Source organism: Anoplopoma fimbria, chromosome 2 (assembly GCF_027596085.1).
Source record: "Anoplopoma fimbria isolate UVic2021 breed Golden Eagle Sablefish chromosome 2, Afim_UVic_2022, whole genome shotgun sequence".
Lineage (NCBI taxonomy): Eukaryota > Metazoa > Chordata > Actinopteri > Perciformes > Anoplopomatidae > Anoplopoma > Anoplopoma fimbria.
The window spans coordinates 20,428,722-20,450,906 of record NC_072450.1 but is presented as its reverse complement, the minus strand read 5'-3'; the positions used below and the strand labels follow the sequence as shown (position 1 = coordinate 20,450,906).

Below are 22,185 nucleotides of genomic sequence, written 5' to 3'. Positions count from 1 at the left end.
CAGGCAACATAACATAGAAGAGGAAAAAGACATTTGTTACTCTGCTGCTGGTGATGAAAACGTGGATCATCGTGAGCGTATCACCAAGAAACCAAGAAACGAGGCTCGTTTTGTGTTGCGTGAAATGAAGCCTCCAGTCTTACAGTTTCTTCGTGTATCTGTTTTAAGTTGAGGTGGGTTTTACCCCTTTTCTTTCTTTTTTTTTAAAACAGAGTGGCTGTTTTAACATCAGCTCCAGCCGCAGCATCAGGGCACCATCGACTGCATTGTCATTGAACACTGACTCTGTATCGGTAGTGGATGCGACACACCTGGAGAGGGTTTTATCTAAAGAGCTCCTTGAAATCAGGTTGGCTGCACATCACTAGAGACTCATTAGAAAATGTCCTGACAGGCTCGTGTAACTCAGAGGTTTCTGGCTGGTGACCAGTGTTGGAAAGTAACTAAGGACGTTTTTTTTTTGTTTTAAGTACAATTACCCCATACTTTATACAAAATCAAAATGCGATAAAGCATTATGTATTATTATAATAGATGAAGCTACCTGGCAGTATATAAGACAGTAGAGCGACATTTACCAGATGCAACATGAACAATGCTTTAATATTATGAATTAATATTATAACCCAGTGATATCATATCTTATTCAGGGCCATTCTGCTTAATGAACACTTTTACTTTTGGTACTTTAAATATATTTAGATGGTAATACTTATGTACTTTTACTTGAGATTTTGAAATCGGGTTGAAATGTTAATTGTAACAGAGTATTCTTACTCTTTAGGTAAAAGATCCAAGTGCTTCTTCCATCACTGGTTGCGATCCATTAAAAGGGAATCAAAGTCTACTTGTGAACAAGTGCTGTGAGCAGTTCATTCGAGCGTTTATTTTCTCAGTTTCATTGTAAGGAAATTTAGAGGCTTGAAAAGATTACAGTATTTCACAAGGGGAATAAGAGAAAAGAGTAAAAACACAGCCTAACAGCCTTTCTTCCTGGTTTTCTTTTCAATTATTAACACACCCAACTGTTCTTGGGACATCTTTGGAGTCCCGACCCCTAGATTTAGAGCCACTGGTAACCTACTAATTGTGCAAATGTTTCATAACCATTATTTTCTACCACCTAGGCCGAGAATGGGGAGTTTTTCTGAACGCTTCTTATGAAAAGGCACATTTTAAAGGAATACTCTAGGCTACTTACAACATCTAGGTTCTAGGGACTAAAACTAACTGAAATATTGAAATTCATTAAAATCACAGCTTTTTATTTCTGACCTTGTGCAGCGTTCATACAGAGCTCAACTGCGCCATCTAGCTGTGAAACCTGAGCCATGGTGTCATAATATCCGTTAACGAAAGGATATACAGCCATATAGCACTCAGAGCTGAAATAAACAGTCGATTAATTGATTAGTTAGCACCAGAAAGATGAGAATTTGCCATTTTTCTTTGTTGTGTGTGATAGTAAACTGTTGGTCGGGAGAACTTGCAATTTGAAGGTGGCTCTGGCAAATCTTGATTTCACTCACTATTTTCTGAGGTTTTCTTGATGCAACCATCGATCAATTTAGTCAAGAACATAGTATGTGAGATTAAGTTATCGTTCATTGCAGTCCCAATGAAACCAGTATATAATAACAGAAAGACAGAGAGGTTGTGATCAGCAGAGGTAAAAGGAAAGAAAACAGCAGTCACAATCATAAAAAAAACCTCCCATTACACACAGTCTTTACTTTAAAAATGATTTTATTTATTAATACAGTGGTATACTTAAAATTGTGTTGCAGAGGAGAAAAAAAAAAAGTCAGCCACAAGTGAAGAGCTAATATCCAATTAAAGCCGTGTTATATCTAAAAATAAAATGGTACTGGTGTGCCATACATCATATATTGTCTATTAGTACAAAAATACATTTAAGGGGCACACAATACAGCATCCAGTATCACAAATCAGTGAGGGGGACACTTTGAGAGCACACCCTTTTTAAAAGAACATGTTTTAAATGTATTTTAGCCGAAGCACTTTCCTGATCCTCAAAGAGCCATAAAAAGAGCTTTTGTTTGCGACCATAACGTAGTGTGAATATATCGGTAGAAAAGATGTGATGTATTGTTGTTAGGTTACAAGTTCCAAGGCTCGAGGTTATATCCAGAATACAAAGATAACCACGTTCACTGTCTTCCACTTTTTAAAACATGTTTTCTCTAAGTTTTATACAAAAAAGAAAGACATACAAAAAGTTCATTTACAAACAAAAGAAACAAGGCAATATGCTAGCTTTATTTACAGCCACTTCTTTTCTGGTTTTTTTTTTTCCTTTCTTTTTTGAGCAATGCATAGCAGATAAAAGAAGAGCATACCTTTGTTATCCTTTATAAATTGTTATTGTGTGCTAAACCCAAGTTAATTTATACAGTGGGTTCACAAAAAAATGGCAAAACAAATGACATTATACCATAATTTATCATAACTTATTTTGTTTTTTTTTTAATGAAAAGTGAATAATCTGCAGATAAGGCATCACTGCTTATTTGTGTGTGAGTGCAAGAGTGCACAGAGAGAAGACGAGAGAGAGAGAGAAAAGAGAGAGAGAGAGAGAGAGAGAGAGAGAGAGAGAGAGAGTGTGTGTGAGAAATAGATGCGAGGAAGAAACTGAGGAGGCTACTGGACCTGAGTTAAGAACATGCATAGATCTCCCTCAGGCTGGAAGGAGAGACGTGTTTCTCTGTAAGAAATTAAGCTACAAGATATCTCTGCAGGAAAAGGAAGAATACAGGAAGAACGTCTCTTAAAAAGTGTGCTGCTTGGGTTCATGTCCAGCTCATGTTCTGCCAACTTCTTCAACCGATACTTCACCGTCACTGGTTTCATTTTAACCTCACTTCTGTCTCAAACCTTCATTAAAATGTCCTCAATGTGGAAAATGACTTGGATATACATGTTTGTATTCAGTCACCTGAACTGAAAAATAACAAGATGTTGACTTCACGAGTTACATTTTAGTAAATCTTCTCTATACTACTATATATACTGTATGCATATATAGCATAAATATACCAACACAGACTTTTGAGGCATTTATGCTGCCTCAAAAGCCTCATCTATATTCATGTAAAAATTACATTAAACCTCGCCTCATATATAGTGTCAATCCTCAGTGGCATGGTGCATGCATCCATGGTTCAAATTCACATCAAAACTTCAAAATGGGCAAAGAGTTTAAGGAACAGCTTGTAACCGTCATCAGTGTATCGCCTTCATCCACGGGGGCAGTAAACAGCACTGACTGGATCTTCTTCATACTCCATTATATGTTGTGTGTGTGTTTGGAGTGCATCTGTCAGTGTGTGTGTGTGCTTGTGTGTGTGTTTAAGTATATGTGTGTCCATCCTCTTCAGTTTACGCCCCATGGTTCAACATTCAGTAACATCACACCTGCTGGTTGGTCCTTAAAAGTGGTCGATGAGCACAGAAACACAGTTGGCTCCCACCAGGTAGTTGGGGTCTCCAGGGAGGGACTTGTTCTGCCAGCTTTTTGGGTCACCTGCGGACGGACAGATGGCGGCACAGTTAGTGATAACAGCTGCTTTTTGGGTGCCAATTTCAAGCTTTAATGCATTTCAGAAGCACTATACACTTTCAAGCTCCCCTTCACACCACAACAATCTATTACAAGTCTCATTTTAAAACCGCACTCACTGCAGAGCTTGATTGTATCTATTGTCTGTCAGCCCTGTTATGTAATATCACATGGTTTTGTGGCCTATTATTTGTATTGAATGTCCCCGGCCTCAGTCACTGTAGGGCCTGAGTGTAATTGCAATTATAAACATTCAGGTCTGTGCCAAGAGGAAAGGTCCAGTGATCAATCAGAGTAAACAGAGCCGCCTCGGCAGAGGTCCAGTGTTACAGTCCAGACTAACTATTAATACAGCCTCACCCTCAGTCTGTAAACTGTCAGGCTTGTGCTCAATTCTGGGTGACAGGGAAGGACCATCTCCTGTTCAGTTATGCAAAATAAAAGGCAGATACTTCATATTTAGTTCTAAAGATGTGAGAAGTTGTTTCACTCTGCCCGTATTGTGTTAGGTTTAATAGTAGGCTCATATTGTTGGGCTCTCAGAACTGATTCCTTCTTTCCTTTTCGGCTGGTTGTTGATCACAGGGTTGGCGGTTTGATCCCCAGCTAAATAACAATATAAATATCATTCGTGGTCAAGCCCTAAAGAATGCCTAGAAGATGAGTTGTTGCATATTTGATGTCAATGTCTGCCACTTCATTTCATTCTGTTGCACACTGAGACCATTTTAACTGTATCACAGTGGTTCTGATTTCAGTCTGTCAGTTCACACAATAAACACAGTAGTTGAACACAGTAAACACAGAGGAGAGGCAGTCAGATGCAGTTAAAGGAGGAAAAAGGAGAAGCAAAGTGAGAACAACCAGAGAAGGGACAGGAGGAGGCCAGAGAGCGGCCTCGCTTTACAATAAGAGGATTAGGACTCAGACCGTTAATCCTCCCACAATTCAGCAGGACAACGGAGTGAGCTCACATCTCATTCAGCCCTCCAAGTCTCATCCTTAAAATGAGGCTAATTAGCAGCTAATCCTGACCACTGCCAAAATTACCACTGTTTTAGAAGACGTGAGAGGGACAGTGTTAAGAAAAGGGAACGGAGGAATTAGATCCTTTCTTTAGTTTTTTCTTTACTTTCTTAGCAGGAGCTCAACTTCTCTATGAGCTTAGGTAATTTCTCAAATGTTTGTTTGCTCAAATACATGATAGACTAAATGATGTCCTACTTAAAGTAGCTTGTCTTGGTTTTAATTTCCATTAAAATTATTTGTGCAATATTCTCTCTTTATCTCATTTCTGTTCAAAACACGTAAATCACAAACAGTATTCTGTTTTGTGGTTTTACTTGGACTTCCAAAGGAACTTCTTTTATAAGCTGGTTGAGTAAATGATCAAGTGTCATCGATGAGAAACCAATCACTAACAGAGGTGTAACAATTATCTGCTTTAGATGAGATCTGTGCGTCGTTTATCTATTTGATTTCTTCCGCTTCCCTGTTTTTCCAAGATCCAATTTCACAACAAGACTCCTTTCAGTAAACAAGCCGAAGCCAGTCGGAAAGACCAATTAATTATGAAAATTACATTTCTTGTCACCTGAGAAATATCTTCGACAAGAACAACACTTAGCTAGACAGAAGCTAAATTTGGAGAGCTATATTTTGACACGGAAACAAGATATCTTTGTGTGACTTTTTTTTCCTTTTCTGCAGGATAAAAACAGGCATAATTGGTTATGACAGTGTCCCTATTTCCAGAGAGATCTATAAAAGCTGTTCTTCAGGTCAGGATTTGGGTGGCAATGCGAGAAAAATCTATCCAAGCAGAGCAGCATGCATTATTCTTCTACCTGGTGAAATGAAATTATTATACAGCCAAGTGTCTGATGCATGAATGTTAAATAAAATCAGAGAAACTTATGTTAAATGACTCAAGAGGTGAAAAATAGAGAGAGGGAATTACTGCAGTATCAGCATGTGAAAACAATGAGGAGAGACTGTGATCTGAACACCAAATGAAGAACCAGTGATACAGTGATTTTGAGATTGAGTGGGTGAGTTAACGAGGATAAATGATGAGAATGAATCAATCAAAGCAATAAATAGTGAAAAAAACTAATACATTTTCCCCCTAGATTGATTCTCAGACATGAAAGTGACCAAAATATCTTGTTCAAATTTTTTTCATTGATTTTTTTGATAAAGAGAACCAAAACTAGGGGTAAAATCTACAAATAATTATAATTAAACAGTGACCCACAACCCCCAAATTGTCACAAAGCCAGCCCAAACGACCCCAGAAGAACAGAGAGAGCACAGCATACCCGACGAGGAGTCGGAGGATTTTAGAGCAAAAGACCAACCGTCAGGGGTCATAGACGCACAGTGAGGTAAGCGCAGCTCCACAGGCTTCAAAAACTTGAGGCCATGAGGTCCACACATCACCAGAGGGCTGAGCAGAGTCTCTCCTGTAAACACAAACACAGAATTCAGGACGATTAAAAGAAAACACATACAAGCATGTGGTTTCAGATGCAAACAGTGCTGGTGCCATGGAACCGTTAGTCGGTACAATCCGGTTCATCTCCCCAAAGGACAACATGCACCAACAAACTTTTAAAAAACTGGCTTAGTAAATCCAATAATTTAAATAGGACTCAAGAAAACCCTCTGGCCTCTTGATTCGTCCGTCTTCAATGAGATACCTTTCTCCTTGTCGAGCGGCGGCAGGATGCTGTTGTCTCTGCAGACCTTGAAGTAGATCTCCTGCTCGACCCCTTCAGGGATGGCACCCTGTGGGATAATGATGCTGACACCTGTCTCAATGGAGCTCAGGACGCCACCGTTAGAGTTGAAGATACCTCGAGCTGTTGCAACCACTGTGTGGCCCTCATCTTCATCCTCATCATCGTCCAGGGCACTAGGACTGAAGGGGAAGAAACAATTACTTTCACACGCTTATATTCACCAGAACACTTTAAGTTGAATGTGTAGTCGGACGGAGTTTGATACCTCACAGGGATGGCCTTGGGCACAGCGTTGATGTTGTTGTGCTGGTGTTTGGAGCGGTGGTCCATAGTGCGTGTGAAAGTGTCCAGGCCGCTGTCGGGGTCTGTGTTCGGGGGCTGTGGGGCCATCTGAGGCTTCACTGGGCTGGAGCTTTGACCCTGTTACAAACACAGACAGAAGCAGTGAGGCTAAGAACTTGGAACTGAACTTATTAATGGAACAACAAACAACAATAAAAATATAGAAAACATAGCTTCCAGGAGAGAACTGAGTGGATTCAGTGTAAATTTACATCAACCAGGAGGTCTAAATCAGGTAACGGTCAGAGGAGGAAAGAGAGCGTGAGAGCAAAACCACTCTGATTCATGGTTTTTAGTCATCCATTACTATCATGTTGTTGGCTATTAATAACCCTTACATAAGCATTATTTCAGATCATTCTGCTCTTTGTAAAATGCAATTAAGTGTGAGATTACAGTTACAGTACGTTTTGATGAAGTGAACTTAAAGTAAAGACAGGCCTGTAACTATTTTAATAAACTGTAAATATAGAGTGAGGTCAGTATTATATAAATATAGCAAGAATTACTAAAAAATATAAGTGACCCCATCAATTGTGCATCATATGAAAAAATGTTTTAACTGGAACCTTTTACTAAGAGATAATCTTTGCTTTCATAGCAACAGCTTAATAAATACAGCAACATGTTTTTGAATTTAACCGTGTAATCTCCTCTTGTATTTCTAATTATTCGACCATCTTTAGAGCGCTGCTTAAAAAACTGCTTACCTTTGGAGCAGTGTCAGGCTTTTCATTTGGTAGAAGGTTGTGGTTGAATTTAGGACTGTCAAACATGCGAGCAAAAGGCTTGGCTGAGGTGGTGTAGGGCTTGGGCGCGTAGCGGTTGTAGCTGGTTGCTGGTGGAGCTGTTTTTGGAGGATGTTCACTAGTGCCGTTAACCGGAGACTTCTCAGGGAAACTCTTGTGAGGCAGGAAGTTGGTGTGGACAGTGTCGTCTCGGCCAGGAGGTTTGGCTGTGGAAGAGAGTGTGTTTATTTGAATGGGATCATGTACATTTTGGGCCACACAGCGGGCCGTGTCCCCCAGTAGTACGGTGTGTGATACAGATGCATCTTCACGTGATTACAATCTTGTATAAAATAATAAAATCCCCACTCCAGTTCTTTTCCTTTGATAGAAGACAGTTCATTTTTACCTTCAGGTGCAGGTTTGGGCAGTATGGCTGGTGGCAGCGAAGGCGTCACCTGAGGAACTGGTTCATATTTCTTCTCCACTGGACTGGGTTTCTCCACTGACTCCGCCCTTAATCACAAGACCAAACCCATCAATTCAAGATTCACAGTAGAAATGACATTATTCATAAAAAAACATAACTGATGTTAAAGCTAGATTAGACTAATGCGTCTTTTCCAACTTTCCTGCCAACTAACAGGAAAAAGATGATTCATAAGAACATTATATGCTTGGGAGTGTGGATGACGAGCCTCACCTGGGGTAGTTGTTAGTGGTTTGTGCTTGTGGCTGGGGTTTGCTGGGACCGGTCTGGAGCCTGTCAAAGTAAGACAGCTGTTTCCTGTAGTAGTCCTCGTCCTCATCAGGGTTGTAATGGTTGGAGCGCACAATGTCGTCAGCTACATTTGACGGAGGCTGCTGAGGCCCTGGGGCTCTGGGTTGGTGAAATAAAAAAAGTAAGCAGGTCAAAAACAAGGCAGAGCAGGAGAAGAGGAGTTAGCGATGGCAAATGGCCAAAATAAAAAGGTGCTTGAGCAAATTAAAGTGACTAATTACACAATTTCATTTCAATATTTCTATGAAAAATTGCATAAACATGGGCTTACCTCAAGGTCTTCTCTTGATCCAGGTTGCTCAGAGAATTTGCTTTAGGGATTACTCCTCCTGCTTTCAAAGGTAAATCGGCTGCCTGTAATAGCAAAAACAATTAACCTTATCAGTAGGATAAAAGTTCATAAGAAGATGAACGTCCGATGTGCTTATTTCTCAAGAAGTTAAAGAGCAAATGTACAAGTTAAGTACACGAGTAACATCTATGACGGCAGAAAGCTAAACAGTTTACCTTGTTCCCAGATGTATCCCCTGCATCTCTGGCTCTATCCACGGACACAGAGCGTTTGTTCTCAAACATCTTGACCCTGGTCAGGACTGACTGTGGGCGCAAGGCGGGGTCATCCTGTGGCTCATCTCTGGCGGGGAAAGGCTTTGGAGCCTCAGCAGGGGACGGTGACGGGGCCTCTGCTTTGGGAGGCGGTGTGGGGCTGGTTTCAGAGTTCACAGGAACAGGGTCATACTGCTGTGGTTTGTAGCTCTTTTGTGGCGGCGATGGTCCCTGGTTATACGCGGGCCGCTGGGCAGCGGGGTCTGGGGAGTGGCCAGCTGAAGGGTACGAGCTCAGGTGAGAATCCTGGTTGTAATGCAGGTCATGCCCTGGAGCAGGAAGTGGAGGATCATCATAGCGGACAGGACCTGGACCTGTTGGTTTACCATAACGAGGCCGTCCGTCGAATCCCTGCTGAGGTGGGGGCTCGTCGTAGCGGAGAGGGGGGGTGTACTGGGAGTCAGGGCCGTCACTGTACGGCAAACGGGGATCGTAGCCCTGGGAGTTGGCAGTAGAGAGCGGTTGGCTGTAGGGGTTCCACTGTTGGTCGTAATGAGGCACATTGTTCTCGTAGGGCGGGTTAGAGTCATAGTTTCTGTACTTTGGTTCTGGGTATCCCCCTCCGCTGCTGACTCCACTGCTGCTGACATCATACCGACTGGGTGGGTGGTCGTAATCTCTGTATGGCTGCTGGTCAGGGTGATATCCCTGCTGAGGGTTGTACGTCACAGGCTTCATGCTGTGAGCAATTCTTCCTGTGTTGTCTGTGCTGTATGGATCCTTCTGAAACATCTACCAAACAAATACACAACAAAGAATAGGATTAGTAAACTGCACAGGATCCACTAACATATTGACAGAAAATATGTAATTTGAAAAAACTGGACATACAAAAATCAGTTAAAAGATGAGAAAATGAGAATATTTAAAAAAACCAAAAACAAATTAATTGCAGAAGAAGAAACAAGAAGGGAAAGACCTGAAATAGAGAAACTGAGAGGGAGGGTTACTGGTCAGATTATAAACTAGATAAAATAGATATCGCAGCACAGCCAAACACTTATTGTAGCTTAAAATACATCACAATGTACCACTGCAACGCCAAATTAACATTAAAAATAAATCAAGAAAAAAATAACAAAGTTTAGAAAAAAAAATGCAACAAAACAATGGGATGCATTTGTCTTGTCTAACCTGAGAGAATGTGAATTTGGTATAAAAATGTAACTTAAACTACTTCTAAAATGCCTATTAATAATTTGACTAATACTTTGGGGTTTCTCACACATAATGTGTGCACTGCTGTATTCACAAGGGAAAATGTCACCCACTGTCTTGGTGCAATTATTAAGCCAACATAAAGATCCACAATAATATTTAACATTACAAGCACATACTTATTGTACAAAAACAACCCTGATCATCGACAAGTAACCATTAATTATCCATCCTAATCAGCGGTAGATTTTTGTTTAGCTGGTCTTTGTTACTTGGCCATGGCTACATTTCAAATGCAGGACAAAAATAAAATAGAAAATTAATGGCTACTTTTACAAGGAAACAATCCATTCAATGTGCACTGATAAAAACAGCGCAAAGAGATCTACTTTTAGTGGTTAACAGAGAATGAGGCAAACATGTTGCAGCCATGCAAAGAGGATAAGCAACAGTGAGAGCCGCAGGATTTCCACTGCTCCCCCACATGTAGGCATATCAGCGCAGCCATCACCTCCAAGCCCACTGTTGTTTACCAGCATTTGCTCCCACGTGCACACACATACGCACTCTTGCACACACAATAAAGGCCACAAACACATCTCTGTCTCTTCTGGGCAGCGCTGTGGTCGGCAGACATGCAGGGCGGAAGGAGAGAGAAAGAGAAGCGTGGCAGCAGGAGGTAGATAGGTAGACAGGCAGCAGCAGCGAAGGAGGTCAGCCGGGTCAGACCGAGCTGGGCTGAGTCAGTTCACGGTGCGTCCAGGGACGGTCAGATGGATACCTTTGGTTCTGGACTGGCCAGTCCAGATTGTAGAGGTTCTGGTGTGATGCTCTGAGGAGCTAGCTCAGGGGCGGGCCTCCTAAGTGAGCCAGCCTCTGGGTTGGGGCTTGGCTGGCTGTGAGGAGCTGCAGGAGCCTCGTCAGGGCTCAGGCCCCCTACAGTTTTTACAGTAACGTCGACAGCAGGAGGCACTGTCTCAGCCAGGGGCTCAGGCTGCTGGGGGATGCTAGGGACGGCAGCGGCCTCTGCTTTCTGTGAAGTGGTTCAGAAATGTTTAATAACACGCGCTGACACTACGGTGCAGAGCCAACAAGTGCTTCTACCTCCACAGCCCCTCTACAACGGTCTGCTCCTCCCTTTCGCCTACAGCTTACACGAATCAAACAGCCAATCACCCTCCTCCACATTTAACAGTAGCTGTAGATCAACCAATGTCATGTGAGAGTTAGGAATTAGCAGCAGGACAAGTTTTCGTTGTTAGAGTATACTAATTTGATTTTAATGCTACGGTTACAATACAGTAGTTTCTTTTCTTTCCCCTTTTATGTTCATTAACACATCATGAGACGACAAACACTTAGATTTGGGTGTCACAACGGCCAATTGGGTGTTGATAAGTACATTTCACAGGTACACTGGTTTAACACTGGCATTTCCAACATGCACATAATACTTTCTTGTGTCGTATAGTAACAATCTTGATCACAGGTAAAACAAAGGTAGGAAGTGCACATAGGTGAGTACTGGTACAGACACTTTGACAAACAAGTTTCTTTTCCCAGTGACATCAGCAACAGTCACACCGATAAGACAGCTTGTGGTAATATAGAGTACAAGAGTAACAGTAAACCTTATCAAGGTCTTCTCCTTTCAAAAATAAAAAACACACGCTCACAAACATCAATCGACAAACAGTTATAGTGGATAGATAAAATAAATAATATCATAAATATATATATTATATAATATTTATATATTGCGATAAATACCTGACCACAGAAGTTTTCACTTTCGCACTGATATTGTTTGGTAACAGTAGATAGACAGAATAACTGCAAAAATAAAAAAAGTGCCTTCAATAGCGCTTCCAGAAAACCCTTCTAACGCACACCACGTCTTCCAGACAACAGGGAAGACGTGCAGCTCTCAGAAACGCTACCTGCTGCGGCACTGGTGCCTTGAATCCAGCCGGGTCGATGCGGTTCAGGGGGTCCGGCTGCACTGTGTGCTGGTAGCTAGTGTAGCCTGGGGGCTCCTGGATGACCGGCGGGTCCTCACGAACAGGCTCAGAGGAGCGGGTGATGGCAGGCTCCGCGGGAGGACCCACGTCATCATTCAGCGTTTCGTCCAGCTCCTGGTCGGTGTAGGCTCCGCCCTCTGTGTCCGTGTCCTCGTAGTCGGAGGTGTGGCGGCTGTCGGTGCTGTACATGGAATACTCACTGCCTGGCGCCGACAGGTAAGACAGGCGGTCGTCGTGGATGTCCAGGTCATCCTCAGCTGCCCCATCAGCCTGGGAAACAAAAGGTAAAGTGAGAAGAGGAACAAGCAAAGACCATTTCCAGTCTAGTCCAATGTGTGTGTGTGTGTGTGTGTGTCTGTGCGTGTGTTTTTGGGTGTGCCGCATGTCTTACCTTGCCCTCTGAAACCCACACCAGCTGGTTCTGCTGCTGCTGGATTGTATCCTTCAGAGCTCCAAACCAACCATCATTCATGTTGTTCAAGTTAATGGTCGCTGAATACACAGAGAGGAAAGTGCAGAAGAAGAAAAAAAAACATCTCTCCAATCAAATAAGTAACAACAATGTTTCCCAAATTCCCCCCCAAAAAACAGTAGCATCATAATTTAAAGTTCCTTTTAGATATGCACTCAAAAATGATCTGCCACTTTTACAAAATGATCATCATGTCTGTAAAGGACAACAGAGTCATTTTAAAGGTGTTCTTTCCCATTTCAGACCCAGGTAATATTTTCTACGATTTTAAGAGTGAATAATAGTAGTCATAATGACAGTAAAGAAGCAAGTATATCGTTTTTGAATAAAATGTGCAAACCAATCGAAACAGACTAGGAAGAGATACTTTAAATGCAAAATTAGGTAATTGCTCTCCCTCACTCCCGAGGACATGACAAGGCAGGTTTGAGGTAACCCTCCGCATTGCCTCGTCCCATGTGCCAGATTCTTAACATAAAAATAGTCCAGCTTTATCGGTTTCCTAGTTTTATATAAAGTAATTATAGCTGAACATGCTTATGAGGCTTGATTCTGAGAATAACTTTCAAGTGAAATCCGGTCGATAAAAGGCGTAGAGCTACAAATGCAGCGTGTAGTGCAATAGTTATTTGGACTAAGGGAAGAAGCTATGTGTGTACTGCAGAGAAGAAGAATGCTCTTAAATAATAAGAAAGAGTGCTTGCTGAAAAAGGGCCCTGTGGGTTCTCTTGTGTGACGGTCAGTGCTGAACAAGCATTTGTTAGGAGTGTGACAGAACAGGGCCAGGCACAACAAGTGCAGTGTAGCCACAGCCTCTAACACTGCGACACTCAAATGTCAACTGCCGTTGAAATGTGCCTGTGCTGCCTGTAAAAGATCAACCATTCCCCTCCGTTTGTTCGGAGCCCCCATCTAGTCCTCCCTCCTTCCCACTAGACTCACTGGTGAAGAGGTGGTGGTTGTTCTTCCTTAATTTGAGGGCTCGTTCAAAAAGCTTCCTGGCACTCTTCCTAGACTCAGGGCAGAGGCGGGTCCTCATGGTCTTCACCCCCTGCTTTGTGTCTGGGTTGAGGAACACCACAATCGGATACCACTGAGCGTAGTTCAGACGGTCCACTGCATTAGGGGTGATGTCCAGCACTGCATGCTTGTCCTTTATACACAGAAAAAAACAAAAAGTCAAAAATAGAACTGTTTTATTTCCATATAGTGAGTATTTCCCCTGTTTGAATTCAACCTAAGGACTTTAAAAGACTATGAATACTATATGGCCAACACCATAAGGATTTTTTTTCATAATACTGTGTGCAGTGGATCTAGACGACAGCTCATCAGTCTGGATTAGTTTTGCAAGTTAACATGAAATGGTATAATTAACCACTTTGTTGAAGTTCAGGGAACCTTATAGCAGTAACGAGTACAAAACACCAGAAGGCAGCAGTGAGCTGCACATTTCATTCAAGCCATCTTCTCATTACAATAACAAATCTGTCAAAAGGTGTTTATGTCTCGACCTTTTGTCGGTATATATAATTATGTGTGCATATCTTGCTTCTTACCCGGTCAATTATCTGTTTGATGGTGTGCAGGCGAATTATGCCGGAGCTCTTCTGGTCAGTTCCTGCATCCCTGGGTTCACTCCCTATAGACAGACAAACGTACAGTTATTGCATCATATCAACAAAACTGACAAATAACAATAACACCTGCCTGTGCCCCAATTAGATTTTCTTGTAGCGTGCATTTGTCGACTCCCAGTAATAGAGCTGTTAAATACAGAATAATAATCTCTGTACAGGAGAGGACAAGTGTGCGTTCATGAAAAAAGCTAGATAGTAGCAGCCGATTCATGCAATAGTCATTAGGCATTTTGGGTTTTACGTTTAGGGAAATTACATTTTGTGTTTGCAACTGCATGTAACAGTTTAAATGATGGTGCAGAAAAATGTGTTACGTGAGAAACACTGACATGAAATATGCGCATACAAGAGCATGAGGGTCATTTTGGGATTAATGAGAATACAGTGTCATTGTAAGCCTCAGGGATTTAAACAAGGATGTGAAGAGGGGTTTATGATTCACAAAAAGATAAGCAATGGTTTCCTGCCCAGACACACAAGGTTCAAAGGAGGGCAGTCCTCTCTCCAGGGTGCAGTATAGTAATGACTCAAACACATCACAGCACAGGGCTTAATTTCTAACATTTCTAATTTCTAATAGGATCTATGATCTGAAAACACTGCTCTGATCTACCCAAAAACATTTTACGGAGAGCAGATGAAACAAATAGCCATGCAACAAGTCAAGATTTAAGCGTATGCACTAATGTTAAAAAAATTATGTTGGGATTTAGTTATGTCTGTGCAAAACCAATTTCGGTATAAGGATGTCTATCCATTGACAGTAGGGGCTTTATACCATCACTGCACTCGGAAAAGTTAGATAGAAACACACACAAACCCACACCACTGTCAGCTGTGTATGATATGTAATACGCTCTATGTATCGAGTATCATCACAGTGGTGGTGTAATTGCAGTCTGAGTTTTGAGCCGTAGAATGACCCATTTTGATCAGATTTCATACTGATACATTTTTGGTGCAGCTCGTACATGAACCCGGTGTATAAAAGTATTTGGAGACTGTTTTAACATGATCACATCATTCAGCTGAGATCTATTTTTGGGTGGTATTGTGGGCATTTTCTCAAGAAAATCTATCCATTTCATTTTCATGGGCAAAGCTTTAAGTTGGTGAGTGAATGCCATGTTAATTTGGTGCATTTAAGCATGTGATATTTCATGGGCAAATTGGGAAAACTGTAGTAGAAAAATAATACAAATGGGCAACAACTTTTGGAAGCTAATATAATATAATAATAATAATATATAATAACATTCTTACTCTATTCTACATTATTTGATCATTTCCTAATGATTTGATTGAAAAGCAACTCCACACTTCTCAGTTTTCATGGCATAATAACTGCACAGCTCCACATGCTGCCTTCTTGTTGTCTTTCTACATGATACATTAAGAGGGGAATACCACTGAATTTAACAAAAAATATACTACTGTATTCATTTATACAAGTATACTAATCTCTAATGATCAACATGCAATACCACAATCACAAACAGCTTCTTAGAGATTTAAATTTGGGCCAAAAGGGTAGAATTGAAAACAAAAATGAATTCTTAACAAAAAAAGTGTTTAGATGTGCAGAATGTGATCCATGCTAATGCAGCAGAGCTTTTTAAAATCTGAAATATATATTTTCATTGACAACTATTTTCTTTGCCAGAGTTATGTGCATTTCAGTCAATATGTCAAGTACAATATCAAGGGTAGATTTTCTTTCCAACGAGAACATTACATGGAAACAAAAAGAAAAATAGCTGTGTGTAAGTATGATATTGCATTTCTTCAGTGTCAGGTCTTTTGTGATTTGTTTAACAATCATGCTAATATATCCTAAAACAATCGTTATTGCCAATTGTATTGACAAATGTGAATTTCTAAATCAAGTGCTATTCCCCTATACGCAATGCTGAAGGTTTACAGTTAAAAGATTAACTGCCATTCAGTGATTCAATAAAAACAAATAAAAGTTGATGCACTAAGTGACATACTTTCCCCTCCTTGTTGTTGCTGTGTTTCTGAAAAGAAAATACAGTTACACAAACATCACTGGAGTTACGCAAATAAACATCAAGGAATGGAATCACTTTTAATGTGGCTGTGTACTGAATATGTGTCCGTGGTTGCACTGGCATGTGTTATATTGAAATTCAATACTGAGTGTTGAAATAAAAAATACACATTAAAGAAGGTTGCAATCTATGAAGTAAGAGGCAGTGTATGCGGACTTAAATGAATGAGTGTATGCAGCTCTGCTTGGAGTGCAGAAGAGGGAAAGATAAAGAAAGATAAAGAAAGGGAGAGGCTATAAATAAACGGAGGAAATAACTGACACACACTTCCCTGACTGGCCAACTAAATTGGTGTTATCTCGTAGTTTCCAGTGATTACCGACCACTTGCTGTACTTAAATCTAAAGATGTAAACGGCCAACAGCAGTGGTTATTTTTACATGCTCAAATTTTAATGTTTCTAACCTTCTGTGGGTTATAACTACATAGAAACAGCAGGGGTTGTTGCATTTATCCACCTACAATCTTTTTGTTTTTATAATGACTTTGCCATATTCTCATTCTGGTTTAAAAAAAAAAAACACCTAAAAAAATGAAGTAGGTGTGGGGGTTTTTTATACCACTTTTGGTAAATCAAATCGGGTTTGCTACCTAAACCAGCTGTTTACATTGTTAAGGAAATCTTAACAGCAGAGCAACACATTTAAATGAAGAAAAGAAAGTCTCAGGCAGAAGTAATGCATGAGGAATTTCTATTTTCACTGGACACAAGTCAGGAGAGTTACTGTTGCAAATCACTTACAGGAGGATTGACCACTACTGTGAATATTTGATTGATGCTGGGATGTTAAACAGCCCTCAGCTGTAGTGTGTGATGCATACATTAAGAGTGTGGTTATCTATCAAGGCAAGACACACAGTAGGACACCACACAAGAGAGGGTGATGGGTACTTTATCACTTACTTGCTAGTTCAAAAATGTCTGGCTCCTCCCTGGCTAGTTTCTCTCTGGCCACGTCTGCTATCGGCCCAAAGAGAACCACAGGCCTCAGGAACCCAGCTAGAAGAACAGGAACGAGTCATGGAAAGAACCACAGGTTAGCATCATGTATCACTTACAAACACAATACTAAATCAGATCATACATTTGTTAGTATTTTCACAATATATCAGAAAAAGCCAAATTAACAACTTTGCAATGCTTCAAAGCATAGAAATGTACGACTACAAACGTCAGTTAGCTAGGACTCACAAGTGCCGTAGAGGACCTTGTATTTCTTTTAGCTACAAGGTTGAAATCCGTCCACTACTTTGTAAATTGTTCCTACAATGAAGTATAAGGATAGGTGGGAGATTATTGCGGTAACTGGCTTGGCCAATGTGCTCTTACCTTCCCTCAGCACCACCCTCTCATAAGCAGGGAACTTGGTCTGAACTGGTTGGGCTGACAGGTCTTCCCTGCTCTTACGAAGATTCCTCTTGGAGCTTCGCAATCCCCTGAATCTCCAGAAGTCCGCTCTGTCGCCCCCTGGTGTTTTGGGGAGGGTGTACTGCACGCTGGATAGCTGCTCAGCTCTGGACAAAGAAGAGTAATTGGAGTAAGGTCAGTGGTCAGGACTTCAATCAAGGACACTTTAAGACAGTTCAGGTATTCAGCATTAAGCTTACTACTGTTTGGAGCGAAAAGTCGTGGTAATATACCGGCACTGCAACTTCAACACCGTTGTTCAGTACTGAGTTGTAATAGCTGTCAAATGATTATTGAGTGCATTATTGGCCGTAGAAATGCTGATAAAATACTTAGAGGCCATTTTATATATAGGGTAATTGATATGCTGTCTTGAGGACTAGTAAAATATAATTTATGGCTTAATAATCACATTATGAAGAGCTGAAATATCATTTAACACATTTCAGTGATGCTCAGATACACACAGAGAATGTGTTTCAGAAATTAAGACTGCAGTGAAATGACAACCCTTATTTATAAAACATTGACACACTTTCCAGCATTACAGATTTACAAACCACAAATTTAAGATAAAGGCCGTCCTTTGCAGTATCTGTTTCCTAAAGTTCATTGCAGATAGGTCAATAAGATTTTACATATAAATCAACAGAGGAGAGCAGTGAGGTGAGTAAGGCAGGCCTATGGGGAGGAAACTCATTCCAAGTGGCTTTGAATAATAGAGGTCTTCCTTTGATGGATGTTTTTAAAACAATATTATTGAATTCTGAGCGTGATTTTATGTTTTTATGTTATGAAAGAATATCCAGGGAGGCATGTTTATCTTGGCTGAGAGGCTACAATGCTTTTATGTATGTAATATAAATGCATGCAGCATATGGACAGCTAAGTCTTTTCAGTCAGCAGAACAGAGAGGAATCTCTGTGTAAACACTGCCAGAGGCTGTTGAAGGCTGTGAAGAAGGGCCTAGATAAAACGATGCTGTTGGCTGGATCATCACCATCTATACTACATATCCTCAGACACACTGACTTCATAAAGTCATCACAAACCTCACACAGTTATCCTTATAAAACCATTTACCGGACGCACAAGATGTGTTAAATATGCCCTACTTTAAAAACATTTCCACCTCATAACTGACTATAACAGAGACCTAAAGCTTTTTCTTATATGAAAACAATAAACATTAACAATCATGATAAATGTGTAAAATACAGCTGATTAAACAAATAAGTAAATGGAAATATACACCCGAATCCTTCCTTGCTACCCGCAGAGCAACCACACTCCTATTTCCTTTGTCTCCACCCTCGTCCATTCATAAAGTGCCTGAACAAGCTGTACAAGCATTAAAAGGTGTGACCCGAATCTTCTTTTACCTGTTCTTGTTCGGGATGATGCCCCTTTCCACTTCCTGATGGTTCTTGCCAATCCGGATAGCGAGCCAGGAGCCTAATTTGCCGTTGTAGAGCGTGTCTACTACACGAAACACCTCGCCCTTGTTAAAGCTCAGCCCATACGGTGACTCTTTTTCATATTCAAAATGTGTCCGGATATAGAAGGAGTCGCCAACGTCTGATTCCACTATCCTCCGATACACTAAAGAAAAAGCAGATAATAGCAAAACGATTACAGCAACCTTTGAAATGTGCTGGTTTTGATACCTGATGCATTTATACTACTAACGCAATACTTAATACTGCCATCACTCACCATCCTTCTTCTTTTGGGCCAAAATAGTAACTTCTTCTCCTTTTGGCAGATCCAGCAGAAACAGCACAGCCTCCTCCCGGATGATGTTAGCAAAGTCAACATTGTTCACCTACGGATGCAAAACAGAAGACGTAGAAAAATGTACTTAGAGTACCATCAAAGGACTAGTGTACTAGCACACAAGAGAGCAAATTGTAAGATCTTAATCTTATGTCCCTAAATCGATCCTAATAAATTTTTAAATAGTGACTGTTAAATGAAAAAAATAAACATTGTTGAAAGCTACTAGGTTAAAGTGTGCTCTATTTCTGTTTTTCATCAACTTTCTTCTTAACAAAAAGTAGAAAGTGTTCCTCAACAGAAGCAGGGCCATGTATTCCCCCTTCAACCGAGCAGCCTCCCCCTCATCTCCTGCGGCTGTCCCAAACACAATAACTGCTGTTTATTGACTCTGCTTGAGGGGCAGCAGGGGAACCAGAAACACATGGACTGAATCACTGAACCTCAGAAAGACACCTTTATCCTTCCCAGAAATAGGAGGGCTGGACGTCTTTATCTCCACTTGCACACCATGACCAAAGGGAAACCATCTAAAGATGGAAAACAATGTCCTGGAAGTCTCTGAGGTGTGTTTGTACAGTGGAGAGAAAACACACACACACACACACACACGGGCAAAGAGAGATCTATGCAGTGGAGTGGGAGGAACACCAGACATAGTATGTTCATTAAGAGAAGGAGACAGCTTTTTCTATAAGATAAATGCAGTCCATGAATGTTTATGTCCTGGGGAGAAAAACTGTGTGGCTAAGTACTCAGCCTCTTCTGTGCAGTGCAATACTACACAGATTCACAGTTATACATTAAACATAGCAGATGTAATGCTTGGCTGTTGTATAAACAAGTCTGAATGGATCCAACACTGACATCAAGAGGGCTTCCATCATCCCATCAACAATGTTACTCTAGTGTTCAGTAAAACAAAGAGTCAACTGTTCCGAGGTCAGAGTCTAAGAACGACCATTGTGTCTTCACATTGGAAACAAGGCGAGTTTTGACACGGGGCAGAGCTCAGAATGACTCATAGACTGACAGATTCATTGTACTGTATTCCCAAGATCACTTTACAGAGAAATAAAACTATTGTGGTCATGGAATCACATAGTTTCACCCCTGATTATCTAAGTTAGTGTGGGCAGCTACTGCTCATCTATTTTGACGATAACACCAGATGCTCTTCCCACTTTCATACATGTGAAATAAAAAAAGAAAAGAACAGTTAAATCTGCTAAAAACAAAAGCCTAAATAACATGATACATGAAACATGATAGTATGAAGAAATAAGTAACATATACACTACGTTTACATGTGCACAAAATCAACATGCTGGGAGAAATCTGGTTAAAGGAGGAGATCAGAGAACACATTTAAACAGCCCTGAATACTGTAAAACCTTTGTTTACATGCAGCAGATTTCTTCACCATCACTTTCCATTTTTCAAAGCAAGGCTAGCATATTTGATAAATGACAGTGCAGTCTAAGGAGTTATTTTTCTCAGACAGACAGATTTTATAAATAGTCCACTTCAGCTGTGAAAACCAACTTAGATCAGCTTCAGTTGTTTTATCCAATTTTTTTGGGAGAGTGATGATTTTTCCTTTCAACCCACTAAAAGCTGCCTAACTGATATATTTGTCATGTAGACAAAAACTGATGTTGCATAAACAGTACGTGGGAAACAAATCAGGTTTCTCCAGCCAAAATGTGTCAAGTTTGATTCTTTAAATCCTTTGCCACCATTTCAAAAACTACATTTAATGTTTACATGTTACTGCAGAAAGCAAACAAAATCCATGCTGTTTAAGTGATGGAGTGTAGCGTACCCTGAGAATCTGGTCTCCCTCCTCCAGCCCTTCATTAGCCGCAGGACTGTCCTCCAAAACACCTGCCACAAAAATCCCCACGTCGTTCCCTCCTGCTAACCGCAGACCGACACTCTCTCCCTTCTTGAACTTGACCAGCTTCATACTCGGTCTGCAGGAGTACACAGGTAGACAGACAGAATTAAGTGAAAAGGTCAGCAAATCATGGATCTCAAAACAATTATGCTAAGAGACAAAAAACACAGCCAGCTATTTCAGCATGAAGAGTGTGGTCTAACAACAAAGACAAAAAAAGCTGATCAGAATATCTCAACTAAATTTTAAGCACATGGCAGGAAGGGTAAGTCTTTAAGAGTATAACAAAGTGAATAATACATGCACTGGATATATATATATATGATACAATCATTCAAAACTGTAAGGTGCGTTGGACGAGAGCATCGAGGACATTTACCTGAGGATGCTGTCATCATGAGCAGCGCTGGGTACCGGGGCATCGGAGGGGCTGACAGGTAGATCCACGTCAGGCTGACCAGGCTGTGCATAAACTGGCTTTGGTTCTGTGAGAAATACAACCAAACTTAGTAAAATAACACACACACTCCCAAAGAAACTGGTAAACACTCTATGCTGAACAGCATCAGTTTCATCATTCGGTACAGTTTGATCAAAGAAAGTTGGCCAAGTGTTTTGTAATAGTAAAAACAATTGAAAAGTGAAAGCATCAACCTTATTCCATGACAGATGTGGTGATGAATATTTGTTTTGTAATATCATACATAGACATTTCTCTCAGATGGTGACCTATAATAATAACATGTACAACGGTGTGTTGATAAGTTATGGTGGTTTTGAACAGTAACAGTGGATTTTAGAGTTAAGGTGTATCTAACCCCTGACACGCTGTTTGACTTTCTAATAATACGTCTTTGCGCACATCTTTACAGGAAATAAGGATACCCGTAGAGTTGATTCAAATAAAATAAAATAAACTTATACTAAACTAAGTGTTAGTCAAACTCTCTTTGCTGT

General features: G+C 40.7%; 1 protein-coding gene across 13 annotated transcripts in view; it reads right to left on the bottom strand.

Annotated features, from left to right (window-relative positions):
• Positions 1-1,728: 1,728 nt before the first annotated feature.
• The window catches only part of tjp1a (tight junction protein 1a), a 59,726-nt gene continuing 39,269 nt past the window's right edge, over positions 1,729-22,185 (bottom strand). For 5 of the 13 annotated variants that reach the window (XM_054620537.1, XM_054620493.1, XM_054620507.1 and 2 more), the window contains exons 10-30: positions 21,608-21,713; positions 21,154-21,304; positions 19,269-19,377; positions 18,935-19,154; positions 17,475-17,659; positions 17,049-17,144; positions 16,064-16,090; positions 13,992-14,074; positions 13,375-13,585; positions 12,352-12,452; positions 11,880-12,230; positions 10,721-10,972; positions 8,683-9,513; positions 8,447-8,529; positions 8,098-8,274; positions 7,804-7,910; positions 7,377-7,621; positions 6,590-6,744; positions 6,283-6,503; positions 5,902-6,045; positions 1,729-3,544 (exon numbers count right to left, since the gene is read on the bottom strand). In XM_054620537.1, the coding sequence (XP_054476512.1) occupies positions 3,450-3,544; positions 5,902-6,045; positions 6,283-6,503; positions 6,590-6,744; positions 7,377-7,621; positions 7,804-7,910; positions 8,098-8,274; positions 8,447-8,529; positions 8,683-9,513; positions 10,721-10,972; positions 11,880-12,230; positions 12,352-12,452; positions 13,375-13,585; positions 13,992-14,074; positions 16,064-16,090; positions 17,049-17,144; positions 17,475-17,659; positions 18,935-19,154; positions 19,269-19,377; positions 21,154-21,304; positions 21,608-21,713 (3,950 nt within the window). In that variant the 3' untranslated portion in view covers positions 1,729-3,449. The remainder of the gene's footprint in view (positions 3,545-5,901; positions 6,046-6,282; positions 6,504-6,589; positions 6,745-7,376; positions 7,622-7,803; positions 7,911-8,097; positions 8,275-8,446; positions 8,530-8,682; positions 9,514-10,720; positions 10,973-11,879; positions 12,231-12,351; positions 12,453-13,374; positions 13,586-13,991; positions 14,075-16,063; positions 16,091-17,048; positions 17,145-17,474; positions 17,660-18,934; positions 19,155-19,268; positions 19,378-21,153; positions 21,305-21,607; positions 21,714-22,185) is intronic. The other 8 variants (XM_054620515.1, XM_054620523.1, XM_054620544.1 and 5 more) reach the window with 7 other exon arrangements.